The sequence below is a fragment of the Pristiophorus japonicus genome, chromosome 15, assembly GCF_044704955.1.
Source record: "Pristiophorus japonicus isolate sPriJap1 chromosome 15, sPriJap1.hap1, whole genome shotgun sequence".
NCBI lineage: Eukaryota > Metazoa > Chordata > Chondrichthyes > Pristiophoridae > Pristiophorus > Pristiophorus japonicus.
In genome coordinates, this window is record NC_091991.1 from 164406453 (window position 1) to 164421773 (window position 15321).

At 48.3% G+C, this 15321-nt stretch overlaps 1 protein-coding gene across 3 annotated transcripts in view; it reads left to right on the forward strand.

Annotated features, from left to right (window-relative positions):
• The window catches only part of chtf18 (CTF18, chromosome transmission fidelity factor 18 homolog (S. cerevisiae)), a 140067-nt gene that overhangs the window by 81863 nt on the left and 42883 nt on the right, over nucleotides 1-15321 (forward strand). For all 3 annotated transcript variants that reach the window (XM_070901253.1, XM_070901254.1, XM_070901255.1), the window contains exon 18: nucleotides 1618-1748. In XM_070901253.1, the coding sequence (XP_070757354.1) occupies nucleotides 1618-1748 (131 nt within the window). The remainder of the gene's footprint in view (nucleotides 1-1617; nucleotides 1749-15321) is intronic.

The following is a 15321-nucleotide window of genomic DNA, read 5'->3' on the forward strand; positions in this document are numbered from 1 at the left end:
ACGACGTGCTTCAGACCCCTCCCACAGCCTGCAGCGCGTACTCTCAGATTTGGCCCGCCAGGAGCTACTGCACATGCGCGCTGACTCTCGTGCGCATGTGCAGAGGTCCTGGCACTGTTTTCAGCGCCGGGACCTGGCTCCGCCCCCCAATCCATTGGGCCACGCTGCGCCATGGCCAGAATACCGACGTCTTTTTTCCGGCTTGGAGACGGACAAAAACGGTGCACCTCGGGTGAGGGCGCCAGAAAAACAGGTTAGGGAAACTCTAGCCCATGAAATGGTCATTTAAATGGAAGATAACTATTGCAAAAGAGACAGTCAATGTCCTGAAAGAGTTACCATAAAATCAAACTGCTGATAAGCAGAATGTTTACCTCCTCTGGTAATCAGCAGTGTAAAGGTGTGATGATAGACCTGAGAACCCTGAAGTAGGAACCTGTAGGTGTTTGCTACAGACCTGTGCTGAAAATGATTTGGACAAGAAGAATGATTCATTAGAGGATTCTTGAACTAGCGTTAAAAAAAAGACTTGCATTTATATAGCGTGTTTCACAACCACCGGACGTCTCAGTGTTTTACAGCCAATGAAATACTTTTGGAGTGTAGTCACTGTTGTAATGTGGGAAATGCAGCAGCCAACTTGTGCACAGCAAGCTCCCACAAACAGCAATGTGATAATGATGATCTGTTTTTGTTATGTTGATTGGCCAGGATACCGGGGATAACTCCCCTGCTCTTCGAAATAGTGCCATGGGATCTTTTACATCCACCTGGGAGGGCAGACAGGGCCTCGGTTTAGCATCTCATCTGAAAGATGGCACCGCCGACAGTGCAGTGCTCCCTCAGCACTGCACTGGAGTGTCAGCCTAGATTTATGTGCTCAAGTCCCTGGAGTGGGACTCGAACCCATGACCTTCTGACTCAGAGGCGAGAGTGCTACCCACTGAGCTGTAAGAGAAGGGGGAGGTGCCATAGAAGATTGGGATGTAAAATACTGGAGGCACATTACTCGAAGGGAAAGTTGTTGGTGCTGTTGCAGTTTGGGAAAAGCTGACGGTAATGAATGAAAAGGCAAGCAAAGAATGATAAGATGGGATAGGTCGGAGTCAGGGGCTGGTGCAGAGTCTGGTGGTACCAGCTTGGAGAGTGCATGGAGATGTGTGGGGGATTGTCCCATTTAGAAAATCCTGAATGGAACTTGTTATCCAGAACACTGCTCCCAAACAATCAAAGGAGGGCAGTTATTGTAAGCAGCTTCTCTGGGATACCTGGTTGTATTTTTTTTTTAATTCGTTCCGGGATGTGGGCATACCTGGCAAGGTTGGCATTTATTGCCCATCCCTAATTGCCTTTGAGAATGTGGTAGTGCCTTCTTCAGCCGCTGCAGTCTGTGTGGTGAAGGTGCTCCCACAGTGCTGTTAGGGAGGAAGTTCCAGGATTTTGATTCAGCGACGATGAAGGAACGGCAATATATTTCCAAGGCAGGATGGTGTGTGACCTGGAGGGGAACTTGCAGGTGACGGGTGCTCCCATGTGCCTGCTGCCCTTATTCAGAAGCATCCAGTGACAGGGAAGTTTAAAGGGGACATTTCTTGAACTGTAAAATCTTTGTTGCAGGTGAACACCCAGCTGTACAGCACCAGGGAGAAGCAGCAACTCGCTGACCTGATTGGAGCCATGCTGTCTTACAACCTAACATATCACCAGGAGCGCACACCTGAGGGGCAGTACGTCTACTTACTGGATCCGTAAGCACTGTCTCTTACCTGCTCCCTAATTATATCGTTATGGGATAAAGGCCCCAGTTGGCTTAAATATTCCTGTATGTCCTGGCAAAGCTGATGTATAAATTGGAGACCTTACATGAGAAGACAGTGGTTTAAATGCTTCTCATGAGTGGCGCAGATCTATGACCAATGCGTGACTTAGCTGTGGATAACTGTGACTCTTGCTTTACAAATGTGATAAAGTGGGGCGGGGATATACTGTGAGGTCTGAAGAATTGATCCAGTTTAGGATATATTTATTATTGAAAATGTACCTGTCTTTGTGACCCCTGGATTTAGGACACATTGGGGCAGAATTTGCGGTGGGTACGACGGAGTATTCTGAATACCGCCTTTGAAATGGACAGCAAGTTCAGTATTTCAGCGCGTGCGCTAAATCCCGAACTTGCAATCTGCCAGCTTCCGACTTGACCGATCGTCCGGTCCGACTGTGCAATCCTTATTGCTGGCGCAGAGTTGGGCTAATTGCCTCTCAACTGCCCAGCAGTTATGCAGTAAAGTTTTTACGGCTGGTGCAAACAGGCACAGGAGTCTGTTTGCATAGCATAAGGGGAGGGGGGATCTGCAGCAGGTTAAAATATACACCCATCATGATAAATCTTCAAAATAAATATCTATCTACATCTGCTAACTTTTTCCTGATCCCAACACAACTCTACCAAGAAGGAGAGACTGATTTATTAATTTACCGGGGTGAGTGTGGGGCTGATATATTTAGATATTTACCTGGGTGAGTGAGACTAAAATAAATCGTGAATGGGCATCGGAGATTTCTATTTCCTGTCTGTAGCGCCGCCCCATGTGATCGCACACGGCGCGCCCCCCTGGGATCCGTCAGCCGTTACACTGCGCCCATCTCCGCAGCAAAACAATGCAAGTTCTGGCAGGAGGCCCTGCACCAGGTAAGTGCGGATTTCATAAGAACACAAGAAATAGGAACAGGAGTCGGCCATTTGGCCCCTCGAGCCTGCTCCGCCATTCAATAAGATCATGGCTGATCTGATCATGGACTCGGCTCCACTTCCCTGCCCGCTCCCCATAACCCTTTACTTCCTTATTGATCAAAAATCTGTCTATCTCCGCCTTAAATTTATTCAATGACCCAGCCTCCACAGCTCTCTGGGGCAGAGAATTCCATAGATTTACAAGCCTCAGAGAAGAAATTCCTCCTCATCTCAGTTTTAGATGGTTGGCCCCTAATTCTGACACTATGTACCCTAGTTTTAGTTTCCACTATGAGTGGAAATATCCTCTCTGCATCCACCTTGTCGAGCCCCCTCATTATCTTATGTTTCGATAAAATCACCTCTTATCCTTCCGAACTCCAATGAGTATAGGCCCAACCTACTTTCATAAGTCAACCCCCTCATCTCTGGAATCGACCGAGTGAACCTTCTCTGAACAGCCTCCAATGCAAGTATATCCTTCCTTTAAATATGAAGACCAAAACTGTACGCAGTACTCCAGGTGTGGCCTCACTAATGCCCTGTATCCTTCAGAGGCCGGCGCCGCAATCCACAGCAATTTCAGGGCCAATAAGAGCTGCTCCGTCGTGCAGTGCCAGGTGGGTAATGCCAGCGTTTTTTTCTGTAGCATTAAACATTGCGGGCCAGGAAGCCAGTGTGTCAACAGCTGGGGGAATGCAGTAAGGATACCACAGTGGCCTCGGCCTCATGGGTGAAAGAGGAGGGATGATCAGGCAGGGTTCCTGCTTCTGTCCTCTACCCACTGCTGGGAGTGCACGTGTGGACATGGGGTGAGGACAGGCCTGGGTTTGGCTTATGATCCTTTCCTATGATCCAGTGAGGGGCTGTGATATATCAGCTACTGGGAAGGTTGTTGCTGGAGTCCTCCTCAACCGTCTTCTCCCTGTGGCCGAGGAGCTCCTCCCGGAATCACACTGCAGATTTCGTCCCCTACGGGGCACAACGGACATGATCTTTGCAGCGCGACAGCTGCAGGAAAAATGCAGGGAGCAGCACCAGCCCTGAAACATGGCCTACTTCGATCTTACAAAGGCCTTTGACACTGTCAACCGTGAGGGTCTATGGAGCGTCCTCCTCCGTTTCGGATGCCCCCAAAAGTTTGTCAACATCCTTTGCCTGCTTCACGACGACATCATTACCAACGGATCCATTACAGACCCAATCCACGTCCGGACCGGGGTCAAACAAGGCTGCGTTATCGCTCCAACCCTCTTCCCAGTCTTCCTCGCCACCAAGCTCCACCCTCACAATCAACAAGCTCCCCGCTGGAGTGGAACTAAACTACAGAACCAGTGGGAAGCTGTTTAACCTACGCCGCCTCCAGGCCAGGTCCAAGATCACCCCGACCTCTGTCGTTGAGCTGCAGTATGTGGACGACGCCTGCGTCTGCGCACATTCTGAGGCTGAACTCCAGGATATAGTCGATGTATTCACTGAGGCATATGAAAGCCTGGGCCTTTTGCTTAACATCCGTAAGACAAAGGTCCTCGCCGCACAGCACTGCCCTCCAACCATCAAGATTCACGGTGTGACCCTTGACAACGTGGACCATTTCCCATATCTCGGGAGCCTCTTATCAGCAAAGGCAGACATTGATGACTAGATTCAACATTGCCTCCAGTGCGCCAGTGCAGCCTTCGGCCGTCTGAGGAAAACAGTGTTTGAAGACCTGGCCCTCAAATCTACCACCAAGCTCAAGGTCTACAGGGTTGTAGTAATACCCGCCCTCCTGTATGGATCTGAGGCATGGACGATGTATAGAAGACGCCTCAAGTCGCTTGCGATATATCACCAACGATGTCTCCGCAATATCCTGCATATCCCCTGGGAGGACAGGCGCACCAACATCAGTGTCCTCAACCAGGCTAACATCCCCAGTATTGAAGCACTGACCACACTCGATCAGCTTCACTGGGCAGGCCACATAGCCAGATACGAGACTCCCTAAGCAAATGCTTTATGCGGAGCTCCGTCATGGTAAATGAGCCAAAGGTGGGCAGCGGAAACATTATAAGGATACCCTCAAAGCCTCCCTGGTAAAGTGCGACATCACCACTGACACCTGGGAGACCCTGGCCGAAGACCGCCCAAGGTGGAGGAAGTACATCCGGGAGGGCGTCGAGTTCTTCGAGTCTCAACGCAAAGAGCGTGAAGAGGTCGAGCGCAGACAGCGGAAGGAGCACGTGGCAAACCAGCCCCACCCACCCCTTCCCTCGACTCCGAGGGACTGCCTATGATGATGATCCAGTCCCTCAACTTCTGCACATGGATAAATGACCTTAACTGGTTGTGGAGCTTTACCCCAGCAAGGAGCCCGTGTCTCCTGGATGACTGGGAAGGGGGGGGGTGAGGGGAGCGGTGGCAGGGAAGAAAGCACGCAGACCATCAGAACATTGGGTTATGGAACTGAGTAAGAATGATGGAAAGCTGGAAGAAGTGCTCATTTTGTGCAGGGAGATGGTTCCAAGTTGGCGGCATGAAGCGCTTGGAGGAGAAATTTGGTTTCCATATTTAAGAAAGGATGTACTTGCTTTGGAGGCAGTTCAGAGAAGGTTCACACGGTTGATTCCGGGGATGAGGGGGTTGCCTTATGAGGAAAGGTTGAGTAGGTTGGGCCTGTACTCAATGGAAACCAGAAGAATGAGAGGTGATCTTATCGAAGCGTGTAAGATTATATGGGGGCTTGACAAGGTGGATACAGAGAGGATGTTTCCACTGATGGGGGAGACTAGAACTAGAGGGCATGATCTTAGAATAAGGGGCCATTTAAAACTGAGATGAGGAGAAATTTCTTCTGAGGGTTGTAAATCTGTGGAATTCGCTACCTTAGAGAGCTGTGGAAGCTGGGACATTGAATAAATTTAAAACAGAGATAGACAGTTTCTTAACCGATAAGGGGTTATGGGGAGCAGACGAGGAAGTGGAGCTGAGTCCATGATTGGATCAGCCATGGTCTTATTAAATGGTGGAGCAGGCTCAAGGGGCTGTATGGCCTACTCCTGTTCCTATTTCTTATGTTCTTATATTTGTGATGGCTGCATTGTGCTGGCCACCTGGGGCTGGAGTATTGGTAACTGATGCGAAGTTGTGATGTGGCACAAGTCTCCCGGTGTGATGGGACAGGTTGATCAATCCAGGATAAGATGCTGCCAGGAGTTCGATATAGAGCAGCAATTTGTCACGGGAGGTTACATAATGTCACCAGCAGTGAGATGAAGGCACAAGCAGTTTGTCACTGCCATCTCCCCCTCGGGTGTGCTACTGTATGGAAGCATGTCTGTGAGGGCTGCTCTCTCCAGTGCTTCAGAAGGGCTGACTGTTTTCCCACATAATCGGGAGCAGTTCTGACGGATACTGGCGATTACACAGTGAGGCAGCAGCAGGGAGTCGCAAAGCAATTTATCGCCTGAACTACATAAGGAGTAGGAGCAGGAGTAGGCCATTCGGCCCTTCGAGCCTGCTCCGCCATTCAATAAAATCATGGCTGATCTTCTACCTCAACTCCACTTTCCTGCCGGATCTCCATATACCTTGATTCCCTTTAATATCCAAAAATCTATCGATCCCTGTCTTGAATATACTCAATGACTGAGTCTTCACAGCCCTCTGGGGTAGAGAATTCCAAAGATTCACCACCCTCTGAGTGAAGAAATTTCTCCTCATCTCAGTCCTAAATGGCCGACCCCTTATTCTGAGACTGTGACCCCTGGTTCTAGACTCCTCAGCCAGAGGAAACATCCTCCCTGCATCTACCCTGTCCAGCCCTGTAAGAATTTTGTATTTTTCAATGAGATCACCTCTCATTCTTCTAAAGGTGTGCCGTCTCTCCGGGAAATATTCCTTGGCTGAATCCTCACCCCCCTGGGCCAGTTTTATTTCCCCCTCCTCTCTCTCTCTCCCGAAGTTGGTGACCCGTGCTGAGGCAGAGCTCTGTGGGTGACTAGGCACAGTCTGACCCCTGAACCCAAGTGTCCATTCCCTGAGCGATTCTGGTCGTCAGATGGGTTGCAGGGAGCATCAGCACGGAGCCTGATTCTATCCTCACCCGACAACTCTCCTTTTCCCCCACCCCCCACTTTGCTTCCGCATAATACGTGCACACATCCGTCGGAGTCTCCTGAGTGGCCATCAGATGAGCTGACCCAACCAGCCACACCGTGCAGATTTAACCTGAGCCCCGAACACACACTTTCCAGCAAGACCCCCTTCCCTTTCAACTTCCCAAACGGGGATCAAAATCCAATTCTGTTTCCTTTCTTGAGATCTTTGTCAAGCGCCTGGCCTTTTTTTTTTTTATTCATTCACGGATTGTGGGCTTCAGTGGCAAGGCCAGCATTTATTGTCCATCCCTATCTGGCCATGAAAAGGTGGTGAGCCGCTGCCTTGAATAGAACCAAGCCGCTCGCTGGGCCATTTCAGAGGGCAGTTAAGATTCAACCACAGTGCTGCGGGGCTGGAGTCACGTATAGCTCAGACCGGGTAAGGACGGCAGATTTCGTTCCCTAAAGGACATTAGTGAACCAGATGGGTTTTTACAATAATCCGGTAGTTTCATGGTCACCATCATGGTCAAAATACTAGCTTTTATTTTTCCAGATTTATTTAATTGAATTTAAATTCCCCAGCTGCCATTGTGGGATTTGAACTCGTGCGTTCGGATCATTAGTCCGGTCCTCGGGATTACTGGTCCAGTAACATAACCATTATGCCACTGGTCCCTAGAGTTTAGGGAAACTTCTCCCATTCACAGGAACCTCCACAACGCGGCCACAGGCAGAGGCCTAGCAACAGATCAGCTCAGATCAGTGCTCCCCTCTTGGTTAGCCGGCAATGGTATCGGTGATGACAACATGTAGTGCCTTTACCGTAAGGACAGACCCGGGGCGATCTCACAGGCACGGGGGAAATGCACTCCCAAGCTCCCGTTTACGGAGAAAAATGTTCGGGAGCTTCGTGTTCTTGGAGCCGAGGTGAGACGACACTATCTCTGGGCCAATGTTTTTCGAAGTTCGGATCGTAACTCCGTGAGACCCAGGAATTAATATCCTGCAACCCAAACTTTGAAAAACACTGGCCTAAACCAGACCCACAGCAGTTAGTGGTCCTTGTCTCTACAACACTACTCTGATATTTGTGGTTAAATTGTCCACATTTCATTTAATTTCTTTTCTCCCCTCCTCTTCTGTGGTGTTGCTTCCCTTACTGTGGATTACATGTCATTCCTTGCCCAATTAGCCATCACTTCCCACAATGTCAGCAAGCTAATGACAGCAGTGGCCAATCTTATCCTCACCCATTATCCCCTTCTGTCACCTGGGACTTACTCGATAGTGATCCTGCTGTACACGGTCCATGTCTCTGAAGCAGGTAGGAGGGCGGGTATCACTACTGCTCTGTAGACCATGAGCTTTGTGTCGGGTTTGAGATCCTGGTCTTCAAACACTCTCTCTTCCTCAGGCGACCGAAGGCTGTATTGGCGCACTGAAGGCGGTGTTGGATTTTGTCATCAATGTCTGCCCTTGTTGACCGTAGGCTCCCGAGGTATGGAAAATGGACCACGTTGTCCAAGGCCGCGTCGTGGATTTTGATAATCAGGGAACAGTGCTGTGTGAGGGGTGCAGTTTGTTTTTGTTAGAGGACCTTTGTCTTGCAGATGTTTGGTGTAAGGCCCATGCTCTCGTACGTTTCTGTGAAGGTGCTGCTGATGGTTTGGAGTTCGGCCTCTGAGTGTATGCATCGTCTGCATACTGTCATTCAATGGACTATGTACAGTAGACACTTCAAAGCACTGGAGAAGTACCACCAATGCTGCCTTCGCAAGTTCCTACAGGTCCATTGGCAGAATAGGCGCACCAAAGTCCGTGTTCTCACTCGGCCAACATCCCTAGCATCGAAGCATTGACCAAGCTCGATTAACTCCGTTTGCTGGGTCACGTCGTCCGCATGCCCGATACGAGACCCCCCAAAACAAATGCTCTGAACTCCGACATGGCAAGCGAGCCCCAGGTGGCCAGAGGAAACGCTTCTAGGACACCCTCAAGGCCTCCTTGATAAAGTGCAGCATCCACATTGACACCTGGCCCACAACCACTCAGTGGAGGAAAAGCATCCGCGAAGGCGCCGAACACCTCGTCTCTTGGCCGGGAGCAAGCTGAAGCCAAGCTCGGACAGCAGAAGGAGCGCGCGGCAACCCAGACACCCCACCCACCCGTCCCTTCAACCACCGTCTGCCCCACCTGTGACACAGACTGTAGGTCCCTCATTGGACTCATCAGTCACCTGAGAACTCACTTTTAGTGTGGAAGCAAGTCATCCTCGAATCTGGGGGACTGCCTAAAAAGAGGATCATCATCATAGGCAGTCCCTCGGAATGGAGGAAGACTTGCTTCCACTCTTAAAATGAGTCCTTAGGTGACTGTACAGTCCAATAGGAGAGCCATAGTCCCTGTCACAGGTGGGACAGATAGTTGTTGAGGGAAGGGGTGGGTGGGACTGGTTTGCTGCACGCTCCTTCCGCTGCCTGCGCTTGGTTTCTGCATGCTCTCGGCGATGAGACTTGAGGAGCTCAGCACCCTCCCGGATGCACTTCCTCCACTGAGGGCGGTCTTTGGCCAGGGACTCCCAGGTGTCAGTGGGGATGTTGCACTTTATCAGGGAGGCTTTGAGGGCGTCCTTGTAACGTTTCCTCTGCCCACCTTTGCCTCACTTGTTGTGAAGGAGTTCCGCGTAGAGCACTTGCTTTGGGAGTCTCGTGTCTGGCATGCGAGCCATGTGGCCTGCCCAGCAGAGCTGATCAAGTGTGGTCAGTGCTTCAATACTAGGGATGTTGGCCTGGTCGAGGACGTAAATGTTGGTGCGTCTGTCCTCCCAGGGGATTTATAGGATCTTCCGGAGACATCGTTAGTGATATTTCTCCAGCGACATGAGGTGTCTACTGTACGTGATCCATGTCTCTGAGCCATACAGGAGGGCAGGTATTACTACAGCCCTGTAGAAACATAGAAACATAGAAAATAGGTGCAGGAGTAGGCCATTCGGCCCTTCTAGCCTGCATCACCATTCAATGAGTTCATGGCTGAACATTCAACTTCAGTACCCCATTCCTGCTTTCTCGCCATACCCCTTGATCCCCCTAGTAGTAAGGACCTCATCTAACTCCTTTTTGAATATATTTAGTGAATTGGCCTCAACAACTTTCTGTGGTAGAGAATTCCACAGGTTCACCACTCTCTGGGTGAAGAAGTTCCTCCGCATCTCGGTCCTAAATGGCTTACCCCTTATCCTTAGACTGTGACCTCTGGTTCTGGACTTCCCCAACATTGGGAACATTCTTCCTGCATCTAACCTGTCTAACCCTGTCTAGACCATGAGCTTGGTGGCAATTCTGAAGGCCTGGTCTTCAAACACTATTTTCCTCAGGCTGGAGGGAGGAGAGCATACCGGGAGATCTCAGAGATGCAGTGATCGTGACCATCTTTAAAAAAGGGGACAAGTCCGACAGCGGCAACTACAGAGGAATCTCCCTGTTATCAGCCACTGGGAAAGTTGTCGCTAGAGTCCTCCTCAACCGTCTTCTCCCTGTGGCCGAGGAGCTCCTCCCGGAGTCACAGTGCGGATTTCGTCCTCTACGGAGCACAATGACAGCATGACCGCTGCAGGGAACAGCGCTCGCCCTTGTACATAGCCATCTTCGGCCTTTCAACCGCAGGGGTCTATGGAGCGTCGTCCTCTGTTTCGGAAAAGAAGGATAATGATCTGGAGCAGGAACTTTGGCTGATGTATTACAGTACCTTTTAACACAGTAAAACATCCCAAGACTCTTCAGAAGTGTTACCAAACAAGATTTGCTATGAGCCGCATAAGGAGATATTCGAACAGGTGACCAAAAGCTTGGTCAAAGAAGTAGGTTTTAAGAAACATCTTAAAGGAGGAGAGAAAGGCAGAGAGGTTTAGGGCGGGAATTCCAGAGCTTGGGCCTTTGCAGCTGAAGGCACGGCCACCAATGACGGAACAATGAAAATCCGTGATGCACACGAGGCGGGAATTGGAGGAGTGCAGATATCTCGAAGGCTTGTAGGGCTGGAGGCGTATCTGCCTACATGCCCCAGAGATGGTGACTTGGCCTCCAAATATCTGGCACTGAAGTCAAATTGCAGTTTTTGAGTGGTCGCTTACGTCGGGAGTTTCCTGAAGGAAAAGGCCCAGGTGTACCCTTCCACATTCAATTTGGCAATTCCGTGTGTAATGCCACCATTTTGTGTTTTTCTGTTCATAGCTAAAGTTCCAAATTACTCCCAGAACAGCACATCAACCTTTTATTCTTCGTTTGAGCTGAGTTTGGGTGTTGTCTGCTTGCTGAATCTCCTACTTTCGTCACTGTTACTTTCCTGCTAATTAAACGGGAAGATGAAACTCCCTCTAGGTGTAATGGTTTCAAAGCCTGTCAAACCAGTTTAATTAAAAGCACGTGAGAGCATATTCTTATTTCAGGTTTAGCCAACCCTTAAAGGAGTTGGTAAGTCAGACTGAGAAGTACTTACATCTGGATGTGTCCCAGGCTCATTCGTGAACTAATTGCATTTTAACAAGGTTATCGAGGCACTGGAAAAGGTGCAACAAAGATTTGCAAGAATGATACCAGAACTGAGAGGTTATAACTATCGGGGAAGACTGAACCGGCTGGGCTCTTTTCTCTATAAAAGTGAAGGCTGAGGGCTGACCTGATCGAGGTCTTTAACATTATGGAGTGGCTTGATGGGCTCGACGTAGAGAAGATGTTTCCACTTGTTGGAGTCCAAAACTAGGAGCCATTAATATAAGATAGTCACTAATAAATCCAATAAGGAATTCAGGAGAATGTGTAACTTGCTACCATAAGGAGTAGTTTAGAATAGACTTGATGCTTTTAAGGAGATGCTCGATAAGTACATGAGGAGAAAGAAATCGAAGGTTATATTGTGGACTATAACCATACCCTCCTAATCTCTCTGACCGATGGCTATATAAGTATAACAGACCATTTCAGGTTAAAAACTTTAAATCCTGTTTGTTAAGAAGTAAGATTAAATAAAACAGCAGATTTGGCCAATTTGCATTTCTTCACATAACTTTGCGACTCTTTTCAAATCAATAAATATCTTGAAGGTTTTCCATTCTCTGCGGCAATTTTCCCAACTTGCGTCTTGAACGAGACAATTCTTACATGAATTAGACAACACACACAGTCCTTTGCTAACCTCCACCCATATAAAGTTACAGCAAGGAGGGGACTGGTGGACAAGCAGAAGCATGTCACACTTGTATCTCGATATTATGTGGGGCAGGGAGTTCCCTCGGCAACCTCGAGCCAATCAGCAACTGGGATAAAGCAGAACTGCTAGGTTATTAAATCGGACCCTCTTGAGACAGACATCACAGCTGGTGATCCTTCAAGGACTTGGTGTACAATACAAGTAAAATAGACTGAATGTGGGAAGGTCATAGCTTAGTGAATAATCTATTATAATAATGCTCCGTCTTTGTCTGTCCTGATGTAAACAATATATTTTAGTAGACGGTCTGCACCTGGGCAGGACCGGAACCAATGTCCTAGGGGGAGTGTTTGCTAGTGCTGTTGGGGAGGATTTAAACTAATATGGCAGGGGGATGGGAACCAATGCAGGGAGACAGAGGGAAACAAAAAGGAGGCAAAAGCAAAAGACAGAAAGGAGATGAGGAAAAGTGGAGGGCGGAGAAACCCAAGGCAAAAAACAAAAAGGGCCACTGTGCAGCAAAATTCTAAAAGGACAAAGGGTGTTAAAAAAAACAAGCCTGAAGGCTTTGTGTCTTAATGCAAGGAATATCCGCAATAAGGTGGATGAATTAACTGTGCAAATAGATGTTAACAAATATGATGTGATTGGGATTACAGAGACGTGGCTCCAGGATGATCAGGGCTGGGAACTCAACATCCAGGAGGAAAAGGAGGTGGGGTAGCATTGCTGGTTAAGGAGCAAATTAAGGCAATAGTTCGGAAGGACATTAGCTTGGATGATGTGGAATCTATATGGGTAAAGCTGCAGAACACCAAAGGGCAAAAAACGTTAGTGGGAGTTGTGTACAGACCTCCAAACAGTAATAGGGATGTTGGGGAGGGCATCAAACATGAAATTAGGGGTGCGTGCAATAAAGGTGCAGCAGTTATAATGGGTGACTTTAATATGCACATAGATTGGGTTAACCAAACTGGAAGCAATACGGTGGAGGAGGATTTCCTGGAGTGCATAAGGGATGGTTTTCTAGACCAATATGTCGAGGAACCAACTAGAGGGGAGGCCATCTTAGACTGGATGTTATGTAATGAGAGAGGATTAATTAGCAATCTCGTTGTGCGAGGCCCCTTGGGGAAGAATGACCATAATATAGTGGAATTCTACATTCGGATGGAGAATGAAACAGTTAATTCAGAGACCATGGTCCAGAACTTAAAGAAGGGTAACTTTGAAGGTATGAGGAGTGAATTGGCTAGGATAGATTGGCGAATGATACTAAAGGGGTTGACTGTGGATGGGCAATGGCAGACATTTAGAGACCGCATGGATGAACTACAACAATTGTACATTCCTGTCTGGCGTAAAAATAAAAAAGGGAAGGTGGCTCAACCGTGGCTATCAAGCGAAATCAGGGATAGCATTAAAGCCAAGGAAGTGGCATACAAATTGGCCAGAAATAGCAGCAAACCCGGGGACTGGGAGAAATTTAGAACTCAGCAGAGGAGGACAAAGGGTTTGATTAGGGCAGGGAAAATGGAGTACGAGAAGAAGCTTGCAGGGAACATTAAGACGGATTGCAAAAGTTTCTATAGATATGTAAAGAGAAAAAGGTTAGTAAAGACAAACGTAGGTCCCCTGCAGTCAGAATCAGGGGAAGTCATAACGGGGAACAAAGAAATGGCGGACCAATTGAACAAGTACTTTGGTTCGGTATTCACTGAGGAGGACACAAACAACCTTCCGGATATAAAAGGGTTCGGAGGGTCTAGTAAGGAGGAGAAACTGAGGGAAATCCTTATTAGTCGGGAAATTGTGTTGGGGAAATTGATGGGATTGAAGGCCGATAAATCCCCAGGGCCTGATGGACTGCATCCCAGAGTAATTAAGGAGGTGGCCTTGGAAATAGCGGATGCATTGACAGTCATTTTCCAACATTCCATTGACTCTGGATCAGTTCCTATGGAGTGGAGGGTAGCCAATGTAACCCCACTTTTTAAAAAAGGAGGGAGAGAGAAAACAGGGAATTATAGACCGGTCAGCCTGACATCGGTAGTGGGTAAAATGATGGAATCAATTATTAAGGATGTCATAGCAGCGCATTTGGAAAGAGGTAATATGATAGGTCCAAGTCAGCATGGATTTGTGAAAGGGAAATCATGCTTGACAAATCTTCTGGAATTTTTTGAAGATGTTTCCAGTAGAGTGGACAAGGGAGAACCAGTTGATGTGGTATATTTGGACTTTCAGAAGGCTTTCGACAAGGTCCCACACAAGAGATTAATGTGCAAAGTTAAAGCACATGGGATTGGGGGTAGTGTGCTGACATGGATTGGGAACTGGTTGTCAGACAGGAAGCAAAGAGTAGGAGTAAATGGGGACTTTTCAGAATGGCAGGCAGTGACTAGTGGGGTACCGCAAGGTTCTGTGCTGGGGCCCCAGCTGTTTACACTGTACATTAATGATTTAGACGAGGGGATTAAATGTAGTATCTCCAAATTTGCGAATGACACTAAGTTGGGTGGCAGTGTGAGCTGCGAGGAGGATGCTATGAGGCTGCAGAGCGACTTGGATAGGTTAGGTGAGTGGGCAAATGCATGGCAGATGAAGTATAATGTGGATAAATGTGAGGTTATCCACTTTGGTGGTAAAAACAGCGAGACAGACTATTATCTGAATGGTGACATATTAGGAAAAGGGGAGGTGCAAAGAGACCTGGGTGTCATGGTACATCAGTCATTGAAGGTTGGCATGCAGGTACAGCAGGCGGTTAAGAAAGCAAATGGCATGTTGGCCTTCATAGCGAGGGGATTTGAGTACAAGGGCAGGGAGGTGTTGCTACAATTGTACAGGGCCTTGGTGAGGCCACACCTGGAGTATTGTCCAGTTTTGGTCTCCTAACCTGAGGAAGGACATTCTTGCTATTGAGGGAGTGCAGCGAAGGTTCACCAGACTGATTCGCGGGATGGCGGGACTGACCTATCAAGAAAGACTGGATCAACTGGGCTTGTATTCACTGGAATTCAGAAGAATGAGAGGGGACCTCATAGAAACGTTTAAAATTCTGACGGGGTCAGACAGGTTAGATGCAGGAAGAATGTTCCCAATGTTGGGGAAGTCCAGAACCAGGGGACACAGTCTAAGGATAAGGGGGAAGCCATTTAGGACCGAGATGAGGAGGAATTTCTTCACCCAGAGAGTGGTGAACCTGTGGAATTCTCTACCACAGAAAGTTGTTGAGGCCAATTCACTAAATATATTCAAAAAGGAGTTAGATGAAGTCCTTACTACTAGGGGAAT